The sequence below is a fragment of the Poecilia formosa genome, unplaced genomic scaffold (assembly GCF_000485575.1).
Source record: "Poecilia formosa unplaced genomic scaffold, Poecilia_formosa-5.1.2 Scaffold146, whole genome shotgun sequence".
Lineage (NCBI taxonomy): Eukaryota > Metazoa > Chordata > Actinopteri > Cyprinodontiformes > Poeciliidae > Poecilia > Poecilia formosa.
In genome coordinates, this window is record NW_006800085.1 from 85,515 (window position 1) to 109,335 (window position 23,821).

Below are 23,821 nucleotides of genomic sequence, written 5' to 3' on the forward strand. Positions count from 1 at the left end.
CCGCCCTCCAACGTCCTCCACCTCACCAACCTATCGGCACCTGGATTTTCCTTCATTCCCCTCATCTGGTTCAGGATCCCGACGCACTCTCCAGAAAGTAAGACGCCCTATCATCTGCCTGCAACACAGATTCCCACGACCCCTGAATCCACCTTTAACTACTTACCTCTCGTTGACAGACAGAAGACCCGGTCCCCTCCTCCGAATCCTGTTCAACTTTAATTTACCTTTGTTCTCATTAAAATTTATCATTATTCGTACACATCTCCTGATCTTGTTCTTGCATGTGGGTGCGAAAACTAGACCCTACCATGACACTTATGTTGGAGGTCTGTTTGCTCACAACATATCAGATAAACAGAAGAGAGGAAAAGTCTCACAGACTCTAAACCCACTTTCAAAACCTGGAGAGTCACTTCTTGGCACAAAGTTTTACTGCAAAACAACATTAGCCAAACTTCTACTTAAACTGTCTGGAAAAACATTTGATTCCTGGCAGCATTAACTTATTGAACAGTTTATCAGGAAGAATTGGGGACAATCAGAAGGGGCTCTCTGATTTTTAAACAGCCCAAGAATACATAAGTTTGGATTTAATGGATTTGGATCAGCAAAATGGCTTTGGAAACAGAACATGTATCTCCCAAATGGTCTCTCAATTCAATATTAGGGGGCTTTTTGGCAATCCATGAATGAAAAGCCCCTTTTTAATGACTAGACAAGTTAAATTGATTTGTTAAGTGTATTTCTTTGAAATTACAGCACACTCTTTCATTTCCAGTATCGACTCTGCCAAAGTGTCCTCATTGAAACACAGAATATATGAAGCTTTTTTCAAACCCCAGTTAAAGAAATGTGACCTTATCTGTAGCCACTGTACGTGAACCTTATTTCCATACATTAATCAAACTTTGCTGGGTACTCACTACAGGATATATATAACACTTGGTACTTTGAGAAAACCTGTTAAGTGCTCTACAAATAAAATATATTACTGTTATTACTAATAAAAACTTCCCGATGTTCTGTGTTCTAATACTTACAGCCATATATTTTTACTTTTACAAAGAAAAAAACCTCCCTCACTGCATTTGGAAAATCCATCTCAAAAGTTCCACTCAAGCTTTAGTGCAGCATTAAAATGAAACACTAAGATGATAAAATACTTAAACTACCAAAGAATATATTACTAGGTATATTCAGTAGCTGTTTAACAAAGCATGATAAATGAAGATGATATTTCACAACTGCTTAGCTTTCTTATCCAAAATAGTGCTTGAGAATATGTTTAGTTGGCTTGTAATCTATTATATAGCAATGATTACTAAAACTACCACTTTGTTTAAAGTTAGAATTTAAAACTTAAGATAATGATGTGTCCACTACACACATCAATAGTTACTCACCATTCATTTCTAGATTTTAAAGAAGTCTTTATGAATTCTAAAACGCTTATACACTTCTAGGTCAATGCAAGTCATTTTTTTGCAGAAAGCCACATTAAACAGATATGAACCAACAAACTAGATTTAGCTGGGAGTGGTAAGGGTAAATACATGCATTTGCACATGCACACAAAGCAAATGTGGAGCTGAAGATACCATTTTAGAAGTTTTATTCTCATCATAGTTGAGAATCAAAGTTGAGAATAGCTGATGAGAACAGAAGTCCTGATCTCATCAGCGCCATAAGATGGGAAGAGCAATCGGAAAGTGGGTTTGACTCCAGATTCCTCCTGCTACCTGTCAATGTGCCCCTGGCCAAGGCACTTACCCTAAGTTGCTCACCAATCTCCATATCTGTGTATGAATGTGTCCATGTTTGTAAATGCAATTTGGTGCATGTGATTAGTGTAAAGTGCTTTGAGGGGCCAGGATGACTAGAAAAGCTCTATATGGCTTAAGTACATCTATGTGCTCAGACTGTTTTCATAAAAATGCTTTAGCCAAAGAGCAACATACTCTTTATAACAAATTATTGTCATTTCTTCAGAAAAAAATAAATTTAATTCAATATTCTATGAAATTCTGAAGGCACTGGCCGGCTTGTATGACTCAACAGAACTTATCATTCTATACAGCAGGTTAAATAAGTACTGAACAAATTACAATTTTTCATGGTAAACATATTTCTAAAGGTGATCAAATTTTGTGGGGGAGGGAGGATTTAGAAACTATGTAACATATCAAAAAATCAATATTCAATAAGAGCCAAAAATTAGCCACATTAAAGTCTCGCTACAGAATCACTGATCAGATTATGAGGTGTTGCTCATTTATTAATTAGCATAACACCTCAAGAAACATGTATGTCCATCTGAACCTTATCCTCAGTGTTTTCATGGCACAAAAAAAAATAAATAAAAAAATGTTCCGAGGCAAAATTCACTTTGTCAACTTCAAAATGCTAAACTCTCTCTGACCCTTCAATCGTCACGTCACATTATTGAGTAGGTTTTTCTTGTCATCAAAGGCTGACTGGTTGTGACCCACTGTAAGCCTCATTAGACTTCACTTCAACAAATGACTCACTTGTGACTACACACACCCATCAGCCTCCTTGTATTAGTTTGTTCTTTGAAAATTGTGCAAGCCGAGGTGAGTGTGTGCAGCCTGACTGGTGAGGTATAATAGTCAAGGACAGTTTTGCTCAGACCTTGTTCTCTGCTTTAATCTTGAGTGTATTTGAAGAGATGGACATGTACGTGAAGACGAACAAAAGGGTAATAATGAGTAGCATGGCACTTTATACTTTGATAGGTTCAATGTAAGAAATCAAGGAATATTTCTTAAACTGAATTTGCTGCTGAATAGGGTGAATGAAAGCGATACAGCAATTTTATTTTGCATTTCTTTTGCAGGCGCGGAGGATGCATTTCATGCATTACATTCCACACAGGCTGATGTTTTCATGCCATTATGTTTTGGCATTTAAGATTGGAATTATTAGCTCAAGCCCGGAGAAACATTATACTGAAATGTGGGTTTGATGAAAAGCATGCTTAGTACCTGCTGAAAGCATGCTTTATACTTTTAATGTTAGAAATGAGCCTCATAGAAAGGATATTCCAATTTACTGAATTGAATGTATACCAGACATTGTTGCCAAAGACAAAGTATTCCTGTTTCTGAATAGATTCTTCAATACAACAACTTTGCACAGAGGCCAGAAATGCGATTTGGATTATCTGAATGGCATTTTGCAGAGTTTATATCAGGAATCAGTATCTTAGCAGCATAAAGTAGTGAGTTTGTGAAATTTGGAGAAAAAAAAACTAACTTTAACCTGATAGCTGAAGAAAGACAAGTTAATTTCAAAAGGATTAGTGCTATCTGAAAACTAACAGAGAAATTGAATTTATCACTAACATCACCAAGCTGCTACAGGTGTTACACAGAATATATAACCCTATATATATATATATATATATATATATATATATATATATATATATAAACCCTATGGATACTCTGCTACATATGTGCACCACTGCTACATACTCATAGCAAATTGAACTCCGTTAATACAACAATAACCAAATAATAAACTAAATATTTAAATTAGCTGCTTTACTTGCCGTCTCATGTACAGGGCTTATTAATTCCTGACCGCCCCCAGGTCATTCCAAAAGCATTCAAATTTTCTTTCCACATGATTAGCTGAGTCTTTAATAGGTCGGGGAAAAGCAAAACGCTAGTTAAGCAGAACATCCAGTTCTGCACAAATTTTGCAAGTACATGTACTGTCCAATAGACATGTGTATTTCAAAGACTTAACATGGCTTTATGTTTCAGAAATTCCTTCTGTTTTTGCTCTTGCTTATACCCACATGATGTGTGTTTCAAAAAAACACTGAAATTCATTGCCATGCAGGAAACAGTGTAGGAGAAAGTACAACTGTCACCCCAGATGAAAATCCATCTCCTCTATAAAAAAAAGTGTGTGGAAGGAGTGTCATGGTTTGGAGCTGCATGATTGTGGCTGGCTGTGAGGAGTCAAAAAGTGAATGCCAACATGTTCTATGACATACAGAAGCATTTGAGCATCCAGAGGTGCTGGAGTGGCCAAGCATGTCTCCAGACATATTGAGCATTAGTGGGGCATCCTCAAATGGAGGATGGAGGAGTGTGAGGTTTCTAGCATCCACCAACTCTGAATGCATCATGGAGGAGTAGAATAGGATTCTAGTAGCAAACTGGGAAGCTCTATATATTTAAATATAAAATTTCACATATCTAAAGAAAACATACTGCGTAAATCAATTATTTTAAATTTTCGGGAAGATGCCAGTTGAAAAAAACAAACAAAAAAAAAAAAAACAAATGGGGAGAGTGACGCTTGACGGACGCCTTACTGGGAATTCCTTCTTAATGATTGATGAGATAAGAGTTTCACAACAACAGAGACACAAATACACACCAGACCGGACGTAACACAAATAGACAGAAACACTCAGACAGCGAGATTTGGAGATTCCATATCTTCGTGAAAAACACTGCAATTGGTTGGAAATGGTCCATTACATGAAAGATTTTATCAGGCAGTCGGGAATTCTGAATCTGTAGTGGTCAAATTACAGAACTCGCACAAAAAATATTGGATTCTACAGACATTTTGTCATTTCTTTCTCCTATCTGACGTTTTTCTGTCACAGTGAATTCTAATGTCCGACACTTAAGGGAAGACAATTGAAACTAATTGACAGAGTGGATAAGTTTTTTATTTTCTTCCTGGATAGTAATCAAATGTTTATAAGGAATCCATTTCCAGGAAGTTTGTTTTATCCTCATTTTTCTTTTGCACTGTATATTACAATCACATCAAAATAGCTTGATAGTGAGAAAATATATATTTTTTTTGCTTACCAATCTTCATACTAAAATAAACACATTTATATAAAGACAAGTTTACAAAGCCCAACAAGTTTTTTTTTTTGTTTGTTTGTTTGTTTTTTCCTCTAGCCAGGTATATTACGGCTCTACTGAGAAGAGGGGCAAAAGAGGCTCACTGAGCTTTGAATGTTGCTTTTTGTTGCCTTAGGCAGCAATTCATAACACCCATATCAAAACCACAACCTCAGAAAAGCAAGCAGCTTGATTTAGGGCGGCTCTAATAAAACCCAGGTATGGGTCTGATTTCTTTCAAAAAAATATGTCTGCACTTATAGTTTACCTGGCAGTGACACCCCCAGATGATACCTTATTATGCTCCTTCTGGTGTCTGAAATTTTTGAATTCCTAATGGTGTTTCTACTTGCTTTAATTTGACTATCAGACATTCCAATGCCCCAAAATTATATGATGCAACGGCTTACCATACTCCCGCAGCTGGCTCCCCGCTTTATTCAGAGAACCAGAAACTTGACATATTTGCTTTCAAGTTGCTAATTCGACTTGAAGACAAACATAATGCATACATATTATCAAAGGATTACTTTTTGGTAGTTGGAGGCCTAATTCATCAAGAGTTTTCAAGGAAATATATATATATTTAAATTTCTTAAAATTTAGAAATATTTGGAGTAAATTTCGTCATGTATTATGAAGGGTTCATGCTTGTGCTTTTTCATCCCTAAACCACAAGTAAATAGGATCAGTATCACTTCACTCAGCCTGTCTGCCAGTCTCAGAGTCAGTCAGACTGTAATTCATCTGCCAATGCTGTCAGTCAATCAACCGGATGAGCTCCATGTTGGATTTATTGCACGCTGCCTGCCAAACAGAGAGCACTGATTGCATTGAGTGCTACTCTGGATAATGAGAACGATAGAGGTTCCCCCACTGCACAAACATTACATGGCTTAAACAAAAACACATGATTTTTGTGCTTCTTTACTTGTTTCTTCCTGCTGTCTGTTTTCTCTGATGACACATCAGAGAGCAGTTATCCTTCATGAATAATCGATTACATTTAGCTGTCTGGAACTGTCTTTTGCTGTGATTTGTGCAGAGACGCACAAATTATGGCATGTTTTGGGGGAAAAAACACTTTAACAACAATGTCCTCCAAGTCCATGATTTTGTAGGTTTTTTTTTTTTTAATAGATACACCAAAGTTCAAAATGTGCAAGTACTTAATTAGAAAAAAACAATAGAAGTGTGCTATATAGGGTATGTAATATTCTACATAATGAAATATCTAGAATGTTAATTCAGCAGCCAACAGAATAATTAATCTCTTATCTTGCGCGCCAGACGACTCAAGCAATAATGCATGTCATATGTCTGAGCACATAAATCTATATCTACTAAAATTAATCAAAATAATATATGGAATGTTTCTACAATAGATGACAGTGTTTGTTTTCTGTCTGACATCTTGCTTTCAAAGAGTTTGTATCAATGCTAATTTCATCTGTCTATATGAGCCTCCAAGCACGAATTAAATTAGACTCAGCTGTCATGCATGATAGAGGTCGGTTACAAGATTGCAAGAATTAATTTGGTTTAAACAATTTACACAATCCATTCGCAGGAATGGATAAATAGGTCTGTGTAGCAAAGCAAACGCCCAGGCATGTTGAGGAGTCACCAACGTGTGTTGAATGCTCGAGAAATAAATACAGCTATGACAGCCGTAATACCATGGAATTAGTTGGGGAGTTAAACTCTTACTTCCTGCTGTCTCTCATTTGCTCTCAGTCCCCCTGGCTTTGGACTGCCTGAGCTTTTCGTTTCTTAACCATTCACTCTTTTGTTGGTAGAAATTAGACAGAATGTGAGGTTAGGAGTTGGATCAAAGGTAAGAAATATAGTACACCAGCTTTTTTAGTCACATGAAGAAAAGGTAAATGGTACCATGGGTGGCAGACCTTCTTTATATCACTATGTCTTTATTAAGGGGTAAAACAATGAGAAGGAGAGTCCAGAGCAAATATTTCCAGGGGACAAAAGTGTAGACAATGTGCAAGAAAGGGAAAGAGAATGGAGTATTGCATCAGAGTCATTATAGGTGGAAATTTTCACCTCCTTCTGCCCCCCACAAGATGCCGTCCTGGGCGGTCAGTGGCCTTATGGTAACAACTGAAACTGGAATAAAACCCAAACATTATCAACCAAGCTTCCTGAAGTGGGGCTAGTTACGAAAAGTTAGACAACCACTGCCCTAAGCTATTTGTATTCTTGTTGTGCTTCATCACAGTATTTAAACATTTACTGGGGAGGTACCCACTTCTTGAAATACTAAATGCCTTTAAAAAAAACATTCTGGGGATTTCTCAGGTTTAAAAACAAACCAAAAAAAAGCATACAGAAAGAGAAATATATAGCAAATAAACAGCTACATTAAGGAGGCAGAAGATCCCATACTGGAGTAAAAAGAAAAAAAACAGTTTTTCCTCCCGGTGTCAATATTCGGGTCCTCAGTGCAGGTGAAGACTGACTTTTAAATAGAATATGATTGACTCTATCGCTATTAGAAAAACGTAATCTGGAAGAAACAGAGACATCCAGGCATCAACAGTTTAATGAGCCCTTCAATCATCCAACCCTTCTTCTCATAGCTGACCAATTTTAAAGTAAAGCTGCTTATCAGTGCTTTGGGAGTTGTCAAAGTATATCCAGTTTATACGTACAAATACCAACAAGAATATCAACAAATAACTTTAATAATTTACAAGTATGAACAAATAATATGAAGGTTGTATGTTGTATAAAAAAATAGTATAATATTACTCAAGAATATAACAAGTCTCTAAACAGAACAGTGCTGTTCACAATATATTCGCTATGCAAATGTAAAGTCACTATGTAAAAACATACAATATGTGAGTCAGTCTACAAGTGCATGGCAATAGCTGTAGAATATATCGTTTCTTTTTTTTTAAAGCAGTATAACAACACTATGTGGACATGAATTATAAAAAGAGTTGTATAAAAAACAGTATACTCAACAGTCATTTTATTCTATGCATGTGTTTCATTAGGTTCAGGGCCTTGTCAGGGTTTGCTCCTTCTCTTTAACAAATGACATTTTAAAAAGAAAAAAAAATAATGGTACAAACATTTTAGTTGACACATTGTTAAAACATTACTGCAGCATTTTAAATCCAGAGGATGTCCAACAAAAATCCTGGTTGGAACAAACTACACGTTTGACCAGAACATTGTAATTTCATTTTCAGACACACGGTGGTTTAATTTTTGCTTTCATATGTTTGGAGATATTGTTTAACATGAGTTTGAATAAATGTAACATGTTTGTCACCGTCATAAAAAACATGATACACTAATGTTATGAATCAAGTGTGAGTATGAGAGGCCCCATGGGGCAAAACTTACAAACCCTCTCACACATACTATCAAACTCTCTTACAGAGTTTGATTGCAACGGAAGTTAACTTAAAATTTCAGTTTCTGATTGGACCCCAGGCAGGAGAAGGCGGGTTTTTACAGAGAGAAAAATAGCTGAGAGGCAGTGACTCACAGAGGCAATGAATATTTTAAATGACATCGTTAGCGCTCCTACAGTAATGTCAGCATTATCAGAAGTGTTGGACAGAAGCCGACAGCCAGCATCGGAAACCCCATCTATCAATTCGGTAAAGCCAGCCTGCACTGGATTTCAATGTGCATGACGGAGAGAAGTTTAAAGTGTGAATCAAACACAAACCGGAGGTGCGCTTTTATTTTGAAAGGAGAGTGCCGTAACTTGTGCTGTCGTGCACATTAACACGTATGTGAGTTCACCAGGACACACTCAAGCTAACAGACCATGTAACACTGGTGAAATGTAGTGTGCGTAGCTAAATGCTAGATAAATTATGTATTTATCTATGTATTGCATGCACACTGGAAAGTCAAACTCACAATTTATGTCAATTAATTGATTTAAATAATAAAACTGAAATTCATTCAATTTAATAAAGCCTTGAGATGTGCAAAGCTGAGTTATTTCCCATCAGCAACACTGTCCTGCCTACAGAAAGCTTCCATTTTTATGAATCACCGCTCCACCTGCAAAACATCCTGCTTTTATGTCAATAATAATGACTAAAAATAAGGTTTTTCTTCTTTAGAAGTAAGGTTATTTATACCTTTCTTTCAATCATAACTGGGATGCTAAAAGTTCAAGTTCAGCTCAGCGATGCAGCATGTGTGGATCTAAGACTTCTCTGACCTTGTTTACAATGATTGCTATATGTTGGCATCAGGTTTGTTTTGTGCAGAAGCGAGAGATGATGTTATTACTCATTTGCATGCGTTCTTTTTCCCCATTTTGTTTTGATAAATCATAGTTTGTCATTTTCAGAGAAGGATTAAATATCATGCATAATTTACTCTTCCTAGACGAGTATCTTTTTCTTCACATTATCAGCTCTTATGTATTTTACCTTACAACTATCCATCTTAAGTCTTTTCCACCAACTTAGTATTTAACTCTCATTTTCAAAGCATCTGAATGTCTGTTTTTGTACTAGGAATATTCAACACAGCTTAATTGGCCTTACCTTGGAGCCTGCCTCCCTTTCTCTCAGTGGGCTTTTGCCTTTCAATTATTTTCATTTTTCTCTGTTGTTTCAAGTGATGTTTTATTGAGGGACTGCCTTTTGTGGGGCTCAGATTTCCATCCAATGTTCTTTTGCCAAATTTTTTGTCAGCATGAATCTTTAACTGAGCTCAGTAGATATTCAGTATGCAGACCTAAACACCAGAGCGCTTGGCTTTATGCTTAAGGAGTCTTGCTGGTGAGGAAATAATTCCTACATCCTGCAGTAACTAATGTGTCTGACATGTGGTGTTAGACACTGGAAATGGTCATTTTGTGGCAGTTTAAATGCCAGCTAAAATATTAGGATTCCTGAACTTTTTAAAAATTGCTTTAACATCAGGTCCAGTAAAAAATTGCACATGTAAACTTGCCAATTTTGCTAAATGTATTCTTTCTGCAGATAAATTGTTTCACAGGATCTCGTTCTTTCTTCTATGATTTATGGCTGTCAATAATCCAGAAGTCTCAAATGGACCCATTACCCTCTGGATAGCACAGGCATACACAACTTCATTTGCAAACAGTGTGTGCCTTTATCAGTCTGTAAGTTTCTAACAGATGGATCCCAGCCCAATAGAGGGTTTTTTTCCCCCATTTACTTAAAATGTAAATGAATAGCTGTTTGCACACATGAACTGCATTAAGTGAGCATTTCTGTGTGGCTTCAGAGAGACAAACCCTGGAGATGTATGTCACTCAAACATGGTGAGAAATCAGTGTTTGGAAATCAGAAATGTGATAAATGGTGCAAATCACAAAAAGTGTATTTATTACTCTAATCTAAATGCTATGGCTATATTAAAATAAGGAAGGATTTTATTTTGGGTTAGGTAGTATCCTAACAAGAAAAGGAAGAGAACTTAGCAAGTTTTGATACCAAAACTTGGTTTTAGTCCATAAAAAGGTATATTTTTATGCATATATACCTTAGTTTATGCAGCAGAGTTAAGAGTTGCCAAAACAACACAAACATTTATTTTCCAAAGTTGAAACTATTTATGACTCATCGCACTGTTTATATATTTTAGCTCCTCAAATGTGACCCTTTTGTCTGTTTTGATTTAATTTCTTTTTTTTTTCTTTTTTCAGAAGAGCACAAAACATACTTTGAATTTGTGTTGAAAGATATCTCAATAATTTTGATCATGAAAGTGACTAGGTTCTAAAAAAGAACACAAGTGGAGTATGTCTGTCTCTCTCACATAACCAAATGTTTGATATTGCTCTCAGTTTCTTTCAGATCGTGACCCAGCAACCTTTCCCTTCCGGCGTTAATTACTGCTGTGGCTGACTTTCTGTCTTACACTGCCCGTTTCTGTTTTTACTTCACTTCTCTTACATCTAACTTTTCTGTGCTTTCCAGTAATCCTCAAATTCATTACTCCTGTTACAAAATATACTGTGTGTCTGCGTGTTCGTGTGAGAGTCTTGTGACACAGTGACGTGCGTCACTGTGGACTTATTGACATCCTTGGAGTCTTTTTTTGGGTCAGCTGACCTAAATAGTCCATTCTCATAGGTTATTAAGTCGAGGCCAATCTTCACTAAGAGTCAAGTGACATACTGACTTGTGTGTTAAGCTCACACCCTTTAATGGCTTGGCCAGATTTAATCTCGTGCATTTTGTGCAAGCTCTCAGAGGAGCAGCTACCATATCTTGTTTCAGCTTTGATTTGAAACGTTCTGGGAATGACCAAAACAATGTATGGATGCCAACTCATCTAAAGCAGACAACAAATATTGCACCTTACTGCTGCAAAATGTCACAAAGTACAAGTACAGTTATCACTCAGTGAGGTAAATTAGAAATCTAAATTCAAGAAAAAATGACAAACATAAATGCATGCAGAAAAATGGATGACATTCATAAGGGATGGTACGAGATTCTCAGTAAAATGATAATGATATTGTAACATGATTTATTTTTATTTTGATACAAGCACAACATAACATCTAAACTTAGTAATAGTTTTGTAGAGCTTACAAAGGAAAATATATTTGTCCAGTTTTCTTTTTGTGCTTAACATAGGTTCACCGATTAGTAACTGATATTAGTTGGGATAACTACCGACATAGAGCCAAAACTTTCTATATGATAGATGGGCGGTGGCCCTTTCGATTTTCACACCACCATGTGTTTGTCACCAGAAACATTTCCAAACAAACCTTCATCTTTATTTAATAAAAGCCTTCTTTTCAGCCAAGTGATAGGTGTGTAAAAAAAAACAAAAAAAAACAAAACATGGAGGACAGGGAATGATGCTTTACACAACTTGGAAAAAGTTGGATGACTACTGCATTTTTCTTCTAGGTCATTAAGAGGACTTTTGATTAAATATTTAAAATGATATAATGGACAGAATGTGATTTACAAATTCTAACCCCTTAAAACCTTGGTATACCAGATACCATTATTTCAGCTCATGATACTTGTTTTTTTAAGACCATGTAAAAAAAAAACAAACAAAAAAACACTGGAATCTTCAGCTGCAGACAAAGAGGGAAAAAAAAGAGAAAATCTGGAAACCATTAAGAAAACTGAGGCACCAGTGAGACAAAACAGAAAAAAGGATAAAGATAAGAGTCCAAAAAAGTATACAAAGTTAAGAGGAAGTGGAAAATCAAGTCGAATAAATCTGGTTTGAAATCATATTTACATTTAGAAAAAAAGGAAAATAAAAGAGGTTAAGGCTCGATATGAAGGTGGATTTCTGTTGTAAAAAAGATAAAATGCAAACTCACCAAGCTGACTGCGTCTCTGAGCGTAGGCTACCACCACTGCGGCCAGAACTACACAGCACAACGATGTCACAAGGTTTGCCATCTGTAAACACACACACAGCAAAGTCAGGAGTGCGTGTGAAAGCAGGAGAGCGTGTGTGTGCGCCTGTCTTCCTGACTGACTGACGGACGGACGGACCCATAGTCAGCCCCATTGTAAGAGATGGAGAGATAACCATTTCCTGCCTTCTCTGAATCTTGTACTGTCTATCTTTTTTCACTTCATTACACTCCCTAATGTGTCCTTTTTTGTGTACTTCAGATATTTAAATCAAGTTATCTCATTCCCCTGTTCTTCTTGTCCTCACTAAAGTTGTTCATATTAGTGGTTGTTTCTATTTGCTGTGATGTACATTCCCCCTCTGTTTCTGTCGCTTTCCCTCCATTCATCAGCCTAATGGGCCCATCCTTACTGGGATGGGCCACGGCCAGCGGCCCTTAAAGGTATAGCACAAAACAAGCAAATACGGCTTTCACATATAAAAAAAAACATGCATGGATAATCATTTGCTTCACAAAATAAATGCAAGTGCCCACATTTTACTATGTGACTCAATTCTAATTATATGACAAGCTCCTAAACAGGCTTTTTGAGAGTTGCAACCTGACACTTAGGAAATTGTAGAATTGAGTATTAAGTTTAAGGATTTTTTATTATTATTATTATTATTATTATTATTATTATTATTATTATTATTAAATTTATTTTTTATAATCTCATCTTCTACAGTAAGCAAAATGTGCTTATGTGTCACCAGTAAATTGAATCATTTGGATATAAATCTTTACATTGAGATGTTGACTTTTTTCCACGCCTAGCTTACATTGCAAGACGTTAAGAGTTAAAACAATAGCTGGAGCTCCCTGGAATTCCTGACTATGTCCAAGTACAGCTGAGCTGCGTAAAGTCATGCCAGCAAAGGGACTTGAACCCAAATCTTCCCTTCAAATTGTGTCTTTTCCTTCGACTATCCATCTCCTCTTGGCTGTTCCCGCGTCTCTTTCCTCTGTTCGTCAAAAAGAAATAGTTGGCACTCATACACACAAAGGTTGTCTGCGGGTCTGCCTACTGCTGAGATTTGCACCGAGTAAGGTGTGTGCGTGAAGAACAGAGTGAACACTTTAAATAGAGCCAAAGAAAGAAAGTGAATTTCCTTGTACTTTTGAGGCAAAGCTCCAGCTGATAGTAACGTCTGTCATATCCCATTTGCTCTTGCTCTATGTTTAGCTTCAGCTATGAACTTACTTTTTTAAAATTCTGCTTTTTTTTTACTTTCTGACTATTGCTTGCAGTCTCTCTCTCTCTCTCTCTCTCTCTCTCTCTCTCTCTCTCTGTCTGTGTCTTCATCTCCCAATTCCCAACTACATATCGTATCCTTCACTCATTATATGTTAGGCGGAACGTGAATCCCACAACAACATGTTAAAGCATCTCACAAAGGGGGGAAAAAAAAGAAAACATACCTGCAAGCACTGGATTGAAGTTTAGCAACATGAAAAAGCTTTTATGGAGGGAATAAAATGTCAGAAGGATAAAGAACGGTGCAAGACATTGCACACTCAAGGGATTTTTCATGAATTACCAATTATAAGGGGTTTAAGAAAAAACATTCCAAAGGTCTAAGGAAAAAAGATGAGGTACTTGTTTAAGAATCATTTGGGAAGACTAATTAGGGTAGTGCTAAAGAGCTCAGAAAACCTTAAAATTGACTCTGGAGGTATTTACTAAAATGTATGCTGTTCAGGGACAAAAAAAACCCAAAAACTAAATGCTGTTAATGACGGGTAGAAATGTTACAATAATAAGATTAAGTGTATTCCATGAACAGTTCTATGAATTCTGTCATCAATATTAAGTGTTTACTTTAGAAAACCACCAAGTCCTCATTAGCAAAGAGGGCTGATGGGTAATGCTTGTGAGTGCGATGCTTTCAACCTCAGCGCTTCATTTCACCGTTGCAATTTAGCGTTTCCTCCTCCCATTAATTATATTTCCGAGTGATTGTTATTTATATGTTTTAACATCCTGGACAAGGTCAGGCTGCACAATATTCTGGCTCGGTTTGGGCTATAAACTCTTTGGTAGGAATTCAAAGACTTTAACTTATCCTAAAAATACAGTGTTTCAAAAAGTATTTTAGTGAGGCAACTTCCTGTCTTACTGATCACCAAATGGCGGATGATGCCTGTGGTAGAGGACGTTTTAGCACACCAAGGTGGATAGGTAGTTCTAAACCAATTTACTTTGATAAATTCTTACCATAAAATCTTAAAAGTAATTCTGTAATGTCAGTATCATTCCTTGAGTTTTCCACAACTACTGTCAATCTATAGTTTTGCTCTCTGCTTTGTGTGCGTGCATCTGTGAAAGACGGAAATAGCTACTGAAAGTTTGCATGCATACGAATGTGAGTTTGCGTGATCACATGTGCACTTCGGTGCCTGTTTGTATTTGCGAGTGATTGGCAGTTCACATGTATTTCATCTGAAGAGATATTGGGGAGAGTGACAGGAGATGAAATTAAAATTGCGTCCTTGTCAGAGCATCACAATCCTCTTCGCTGGTCATCATTTCCTAAGTACTGGTTAGCCCATCGCCATCATAGCTAAAATATTTGTGTGCATTCTTTGTGTGTTTCTAAATGCATGTGCATCTAGAAACATTTTGTATCCATTGAGTGCAACTGTGTGAGCATGATAATGTGTGTATGCGAGTGCTGGGATCTCCAGGGGTATTTAGCCTGTCTATCAGAAAACAATACATTTTTGAAATCTGACAGCTTCAGATCGCTCACATAATGACAGGCAACAGGCGCTCAGAGCTGCAATTTCACAAACTCAATCCAACCCTCCTCATCCACGTCCTTCCCATCATCTCTTTCTCCATTTAGCCCCCTTCCACTACTTCCTTATTCCATATTTATTTATTCATTTCTCACTGGAGAGGAAAGGGCTGAATAGGCGTGATTCTTTTGGCTGCTTAATTAAAATATATAATTCATCTGCATTAAATGATTTTGCCTGTGCATTTTTTATATTTTTTTTTGGAGTCCGATTTGGGAACATTTGCATTTAAATTGGAAAGCCAGGAGGGAAATACACTAGACAGACTGGGTTGTGTGTAAAAATAGAAGACATTCTTTGTTTAATTATTTTTTTACTACATACTTCATTTATTTTTTTGCCAAAAATAAGAAAAAAGGGACTGATGTGCAGTAACTTTCTAAAAAGATCAGTTTGTTTGTATGTTACCGAAACATCTCAAACAAATAAAAACTTGTTGCAGATAAAAGCTAAGCAGCAGTGAAAGGATAGAAAGGAATAAATGGTTTTCAAAAGAAAAAAAATAACTGAAAACATGTCACATGAATTATTTTCCAGACTACAAATGTGAGCAATATGGAAGACTAGATATAAGAACACCGCTGTTGGGGGGCGGGAGGGGGGGGAAAACACCAGCGTCTCATTTAGATTTTGACAAAAAAAGAAAAAAAACATATGGATGATGCAAGGACATGGAAAACAGCACTCTGATTAGATGTAGACCATTGGCTGACATTCAAAATAGCGTGCATGGTGGAAAGTTAAAACTGCCTATTAACCTGAGCGGACCATCCACGGTCCGGTGGAGCATTATGCTATGGGGATGCTTTACTTTCAGCATAGACAGAAAAACTGATTAAAGCTAAATGAGGTGTATTCCTAGAAGATACCAGTTTTGTCCCCTATGTACAGGTCTCACAATAATAAAAGAGCAATCTGGAAAAATAGAATAAGCAAAGTGTCTTTAGTGAAAACAAGTATCAGAATTTGGGTAATAAACATATTTTGTTTTCTAGCAAAAACAGCGAGTTGTAGCCCTCAGGAACACTAACCATTGTTTTCAAATTTTCAAAAACAGATAACTACAGATTACTCTGATGACTGTCTCCAAGCCTAACAGAAGGAAACTGCATTGTGAGGAGTTTTTGTCGCTAAGTAAAACATCCATCATGTGGGAGAATGTTCCCTGTTCCCCCAACAACATAAAATCAAAACAAATGATTTGGCTCTTAAGGTCCCTTTTTTATTAAGTAATGCGCTGGATTGAGATTTATGGATTGTACAGGCAATTACTGAGAATGTGATGCTGAGAGACCGAGGTGCATTATCCAGCTGGGTCCTAGCTGGAGGTGGTTTGTTATTTAGCCAAAACCATCTCGTCTGGTACCACAAAGAATGATGAAAGTCTATAAAAATCACACCTTACCCTCCGCCTGTTTTATGCAATAAATCACAGTAACACTATTCTCCATCTGTCGGCACGGGTTGCGAAGAGAGAAAAAAAACACTGCCTTGTATGTGTGTGTATGTCTCTGATGGGGGCGTGCAAAAAAGAAGCTAAAACATTGGTTTGTTTGGGAACTTTGAGAGGACAAGTCTCTTGAAAAACAAAACTTCCCTTGCAAAGTCAGGGAGTTACAGTGGAGACTTGAAATGATGGTATTTATCCACGAAATCTAGTCTGAGACAAAGAGACTGAGGAAAAAATCTTCACACTCTTTGAGGGGGACAACTGTAATTCTAACATTAATCTGTGAGTTGAAAAAGGACATCTGATCTTTAGAGAGCTCAGTGTAGTAACTAAAAGACTTACCTTTAAACACATTTGTCCTTCCTTCAGGCAAGGACAGGAAAGTCTACCCAGCTATAAGTGGTTTTCTTGGATTTTATTCCATGTCAAGTTTCTGAGTTCACATTGAGAACATAAAGAATGCCAAAAATGACAGAGTATTCATTCAAAACATATGCAACTAATATTGGCATTTCTGTTACCGATATTTTACTTGACATTTACTTAATGTCAAGTAAAATGCCACAAAATTAAATCATTCACTGTAGCTATATAATCTCATTCTTTTAGGGAAAAAATATTAATTTGAGGTCATTTACTTAGATGGAGCAAAAAAAAAAAAAAAAAAAACAAATCCATTGACCCATCCTTTGTTACTTATTGTAGATCTGTTCACAATGGTGCCATGTCCAGAGGGAAAACCCAGACAATATTATCTCCTCAGCAACACTCTACAGCTCTATGTCCAACTCTCACACTTTCATTTTCCTGCTCATCCCAAAGTCTTCCCAGAGCAGACGTACATTAAATTCTGGGACTATCCTGGGGTTTCCTCCCAGGGGGCATGTACAGTAAACTTATAAAGCGAGAGCCCCAGGAGACATCCGGCTAAGATGCCAGAACTACCTCAACTGACTACTTTGGAGTTTACAAACAAGTATTCTTCTTAAAGCATCTGTTTAAATAGCTATTAGCACCTTGCTGTAAATACATGGTGGAATGCCTTTTTGCCATTACAACAGCGTATAAACTTCTCATGTAACATCTCATCAGACTGGCACAAACTGAGAGAGTGATTGTTCTTTTTCTTCAGACTCCTGGGTTCTCACTTATGTAATATTCTGTACAACTTTACTCACAGGATATATTGGGACTAGGAAGTAAGAGGTCATTGGACAAGGTTGCGTTTGTGTCCGATTCGTTTGTATTATCCTGGTGAAAGACCCAATGGTGACCAAATGATGATCTTGCAAAGGATACCAGATTTTTATTTAAAATCCCATGGTATTTCACAAATTCATGACGAAATAAACTCTACAATTATTCTACTGACTCTAGATGTAGGTATGTTTAGCTACTGTCTTGTGGGTATTTGAATAACAAAAGAAAAGTCTTGCTTGTAATGAAAACTGCACAATGATCAACTTTTAATTTCATTCAATTTAGGTATGTAATACCTCTTCACCATATTTTTCTTTTAACGCGTACAATGTCTACTTTAAAATGTCTATTATAGATTAATTAATTTTAAGGATTTTTATATATTATCAGAATTGCAAATAACTGTGAATAGTGTTCTAATTATAAATTGTAATATGAATTTCACGCTGAATATGTCAGCATCAACCTTGGTGTTGGGATTACACCTCCACATTAAAGCCTGATTCACAAGTTTGTTAGTTTTCTAAATGTGAAAAAAGTAATGTGTAAAAAAAAAAAAAAAATGGAACAGGTTTTTGTTTCCACTCTTCCAGCTGCAATAACATTTATCCAATATTTAAGAGCGATGTTACGAACTGACAGGTGTTTATCCACACAGGTCTCCAACGTTAATTAGCTTAAATGTTAATGAGTTTATCCTGCCTGTGACCCAGATGGCAATAACACCAGAAAAATAAGCATTCATGGCACACTCATCCATCAATAACTGTCCCGAGCCAACTCACACTTACACAAAAACACATAAATAATCACACATAAGTAGCACCGACTGTAACCTTTAATGTCAAGCTCCACATCCAGTAGTGCAGCTTCCTCATTCCCATAATGCTTTGCTTTGCTGTGCTCGGTAACACTAATTCTCTCATCAATCACACCGCGTTGCGGCAGATTAACTACAAGCACTGAGGAGGAAGCGGTGGGGTGGAGGGTCCAGGGCTGATAGTGTGTCTTCTGGCATTTTGGGAACAGCGCACACAACTGGCATTTAGTGCCGAGTGTTGATAGCTGGACGGCTGTGACCTTTTTCACAGTCGTGCTGACTATAATTGCTCACTAAAGACAACGTCAGGCGCATCTCAAGAGGTAGCACAGGTTGAGCACTTCAATATACACACTTACATGCAAGTACACAAGGATTTAAATGCTTGGAGCTCTTTTGAATGACAGCTTTTTTTGGTTTGGGTGATAAATTTAGCAACTGATCACATGTGACTGCTTTCAGCTGGTTGAGATTTAGAGCACCTGAGCATGTTGGCAACTGTGTATAATGTGTCAGAGAACAGTATAGACGCTCCTGCTGCTGCAGGTCCAACGTCACAGAGCTACAATGCTGCAAACCTCAAGAGCCAGGCGTATGTGCTCATCCTAAATTGTCTCATTAAAGGACGTTATGAACACTACAGTTTTAGACTTTCCAAATTGGCTTAATCCTCAACAGAATAGACCACTTTGCTCCAAATGTTCTGCTTTGGCCTGTACACAAATCTCAAACTTTTGCATGTTGACCCGTTTTGAGGAGTATTTTCAGGTTTTAAAAGTGACTATAAATGTATATGTGTGAGAGGTGTGTTTTTGTCTCCACCCAGCCATCTGGACCTCCTTGTGTGTGTGGAAGCAGATTTAGGTGGTTAGAGAGCTCTGGAAAAACACACTGTTACCTCCAGCCCTCTCACCTCTGAACTCTATAAGTGTATCAAAGCTAAGAAAACAGAGCACTTTGTGTGTCTGCATGCGTGCATGTGTATGTGTAAATGAGTGTGTGCGTGTCAGCATTCTTAAGTCCTACAAGGCTTTGAATGATGGGTGTAGGCTCCCCCCTTTGTGAACAGCGAGCCTCCAGGAGCTGCGCAGCATGTGTGTGTTGGTGTGTGTGACGGGGAAGAGTGTGTGATGTACAGGCTGTGATGTTCTGAACAGAGGTGTTTTTACTGGGAGTTAATCAGAACCAGAGCTCAGGACTTGCCCACTGTGGGTCAAACACTCACAGACGCTGTCCCACCTTTTTTCACCCAAATTCAAGAGCACAGGTCTGCATCCAACTCACAATGGTTGGTGCTTGTACTGTATATTAAAAGAATTAAAAAAAAACATGAGACCATGCATGATTTTTGATTTCATACATATTTTTATTTTTTTTTTGTCATTAGACAACAATTAAATGTGGTCGAGAGCATTGGTAGATTTATTAGTCATTTCGATTATGTCATTGTTTCTGAAAAAGAAATATCAAAGTCAGGGCTGCAAATTACAAGTTTGTACCAACCACTGAGAAATTGTGTAAGTCAGTGTTTGGTTTTATTTGATATGATAATGAATGAGTTTTTTGTAATCATTATTATTTGTTTCCATCAGTTCCTTATTCTGTAAAAAGAACTGTTGTAAAACAGATGTCGCAATACAGCCTAGATTCCATCCAGCCATAACATTTGCTTATCTTTGCAAATGTGACCTGTCCACATTCTGTGGAACCTCAATTTAAAACTGGATAATTAAATACAGTTGATTTCTTTAACTTTCACAGACAACGCCGCTGCAAAGCACTGTGCAAAAATTTAATTAAAAACAAATTTTACAAATTAAATCCTGTAAAACTGAAGAAACTTTGGAATTTTTAAATGGGGGGAAAAAAACGAAACAAAACAAAACAAATGAGACAGTTTTCACATGCGAGCTGAAGCTTGTTGAAGAATCACAAATTAAAGGAAGTTTTTGATTAGCAGATTAGGAGCTGGGCTAAACTGTGAAATTGTGTCTATTTCAGGAAGAGCTGTAAGGAGTTGCATCACTTTTCAAGTTTCGTTCAACAATTTCCAACAAAGTTCAACAAATATTCAGCATTTACAATGGGAACGCAGAAAATGAGTTGAGTCTCGACTATTTATTCACAGCTGTCATGTTCCAAATCACTTTACTGTAATCATTACAGAAAAGCAATGGTGACAAGTAATTCATTCATTAATTGCTGTTCAGCTAATCAAGCAAAAAGACATTCTGTTATACAGATGAACAATTTGCATTAAATTAACAATGCATTAAGATAAGCATGGACAACATAAAAGATAAGGTGTTACTGCAGATCAACGTAAAGGAAATTGGACCCCAACTCAAATTTTCCTTAATTACCCATACAAACCAACTATTGTACTAGGCTGTGCAACCATATTTCACAATAAGTGCTCTCAACAGTGGTTCACAACTTTTGGGTAGCTTGACAATGCTATGCATTTACTGTACATGGGGTAGTTTGCTAAATTTACATCTATACTAACCAACTAAACTCTGTGGTAATGACTTATATTGGAAAATTATGTGCAAGCTGTCCTTAAAAACAGAGAAATTATTTTATCCTGGACTGGAAAGTTTTGTCACCATTACATTTCAGTTTATTCATTTAAGCCAAAAAAAAAAAAAAAAAAAGCCTCTTTTAAAGAGCAAAGCAATCACTCATTCACAAGCCAAGATCAAGCATTCCTTATGGCCAGTATGATTAAGGGTTCTTCTCTTCCAAAACCTAGTCGACGTTATTTAGGGAATAATTGCTTATTCCACTGTCCCAAAAGCAGTCCACCCTCGGGTGGACAGTTCTCCATTAAATATCAAAATGACTAAATGCTACATATCTATTTAATAAGATACTGCAAGTATAAAAAAGAATCAGTTGCAACATTGGCATTTTATGTGCACCTCTGTAGAATAAAGATTGCAGTTTAAATACAGGCCTTAAGGGCAAAACTATAACATCGCATGAGGTGGGATGCAAGTCAGAACTATGTTTAGTCTACATTTTCAAATAGATACCCTTATGAAGACTAAACAGTAAAAATCAGAGAAAAAAAAATAGAAAGCTGACACATTCTCTTGTTGACTGACTCCAGTATTGTGCATGCTAAAAGTGCGTGTGTGTTTACTCGGCATGTTTGCCAAGTCGACTCGGTAAACATAGCAGATACAGTTCCAGCACAGATCAGGCTTGAACACACTCCAACACCCATTACACATTCACACAACCATCCACACATCCACTGCACAAATGCTATCTGTTAAAGTGTCCACTGAATTTTTACCACCAGAGGCTATTTGTGGAGTTCACTCCTCCTACAGTTTGGCCTGGATGGAGGTCCAATTATCAGTTGGGTGGCCTTCTACAGTTGGGTGGCACACAAACACATACAGCCCACACATGTGATATGTAAAAAAAATAAACAATAAACAAAGTGCAGTTTAAAGACAGCCACTTAAGGTAATTATTCTTGTTAGGTAAACATGTCCTAAAATATCCACAAAACATATATACCTGTTTTTATTTATCTATGCCACAAATTAAATGCAAACATCCATCGCTAACCTAATATGAAGGCGGATCACAGTTCAATTAAAGATGTTATGAAAACACAAGTGAACAAAAAACTAATATTTTCCATTAATTTCCCCATACACTTATGCTATAAAAGAGGCATCACAGAACTAAAAAAAGAAAGAAAAAAAAAACATTATTTGATTCAATTTTGATTTACTTATTTGCAAAAGTAAAACATAAATAGACAACCTACTCACCTCGTTTGACACTGTTTAAATGCTAGGTGGTGCTTTTTAAGTATAGTGGTCTGTAGTGGCACATTTATGGGCATTTGTTAAACTCTAAACAGCATATGGCAACTTAAATGGAAGGTCTTCAGTTTCCAGCAGCGTCTTTATTCTCAGCCGTTCCTGCACTGGTTTGGTGTGGATTGCTTTGCAAAATATCTTGATGTACCCTTTGCTTTTTTCAGATGTAAATTAAAAAGAACCCGGCTTATGAGAAGTCCTAAAAGCATTTTCACATTGTGGTAAAACAGGAAAATGGCTTTATCTTTGTAACTATGGTAAACTATGAACCATCTGGAATTTGTTTACTACTTTCCATTATTTTTGACCAAGAACACAAGCTATAAGTTTCTCAGAAATATGCATAGAAAAAACCTCTGCCAGGATTTTAACTTGCAACACTCTTTGTGTAACAATCCGCCACTCGCATTGTGCAGGATGTTCATGTTACCAAAAGTTAAGTAAGTATACATACAGGTATAGTCAACCTGTAATTGGTAGATAGTTGTGACCGTCCACCAATTATTTTTAATGAGGATCCTGTACTTCGAAAATAAACAAAGTCCCATAGTAATTACCTGAAGGACCATCCATGTATCCAACAGCGTAGCTTCCTGAGAGATGTAGATTTAGGCACCAAAATGAAACCGTAATTTCAGAGTGGGTGAAGTAAATTTGATGGCCAAGAACCTCAGCAACCAGATAAACATGTTAACTATACTGGAGCATTCACTAAAGTACAGTTGCTCTCTGTTGCTTTTCTGTGAATAAATATAGTTTATGGCTAAAATAGCGGCGCTGGAGCTCATGGGCTTGCCTTATGCCATCGTTCCCTTACTTGCTCGCTTGATTTACTTATGAAAATGCATGAGTACATAATGTACTTGTATAACGTTTTTTTATTTGAAATGTAACGATGTTGCACCTAGCTCTCTGTGTAAAGCACTGAAATGTAAGAGCAAGGTAATGGAATGGAAATGATGGCGTTATCAAACTAAAAAGAACTTAGGGATGCTTTATACCACAAAAATGATATACAAGAGGAAACGCTGGGTGTGATTTCATAGTCGTGCACACCCAGTGATAATGATGACTCAGGCGTGCTAAATGTAAACCTGCTGAACAATGAGAACACTGCATTACATCACAACTGCATGCTTAGTCACCCCGGAACGGGTCACCTACTGCTGAACACCACTATTCCGGAGATCCACACTTAGTCATCGCTGACTTAACACAGATGTCATCATCTGAGCCCACCTTGCATCTGAATCTGCATGTACACCTGTGTATGTTTTCACCGAGCGCTGTCAAGAGAGGAAAGCTTATTCATTATCTCGGTCAGCTCCCTCTGTTCCCCGCCAGCCCTTAAGGCACGCATCCTGACAGCCGCTCTCTCTTACTTTCTGTCTC

The 23,821-nt window shown here is 37.0% G+C and overlaps 1 protein-coding gene across 1 annotated transcript in view; it reads right to left on the reverse strand.

The window, feature by feature from the left end:
• Positions 1–23,821, reverse strand: part of cntfr (ciliary neurotrophic factor receptor) — a gene marked incomplete at its 3' end in the record, with an annotated part of 187,421 nt that overhangs the window by 83,878 nt on the left and 79,722 nt on the right. The window contains exon 3 of the mRNA XM_007563324.2: positions 12,232–12,313. Within this exon, the coding sequence (XP_007563386.1) occupies positions 12,232–12,313 (82 nt within the window). The remainder of the gene's footprint in view (positions 1–12,231; positions 12,314–23,821) is intronic.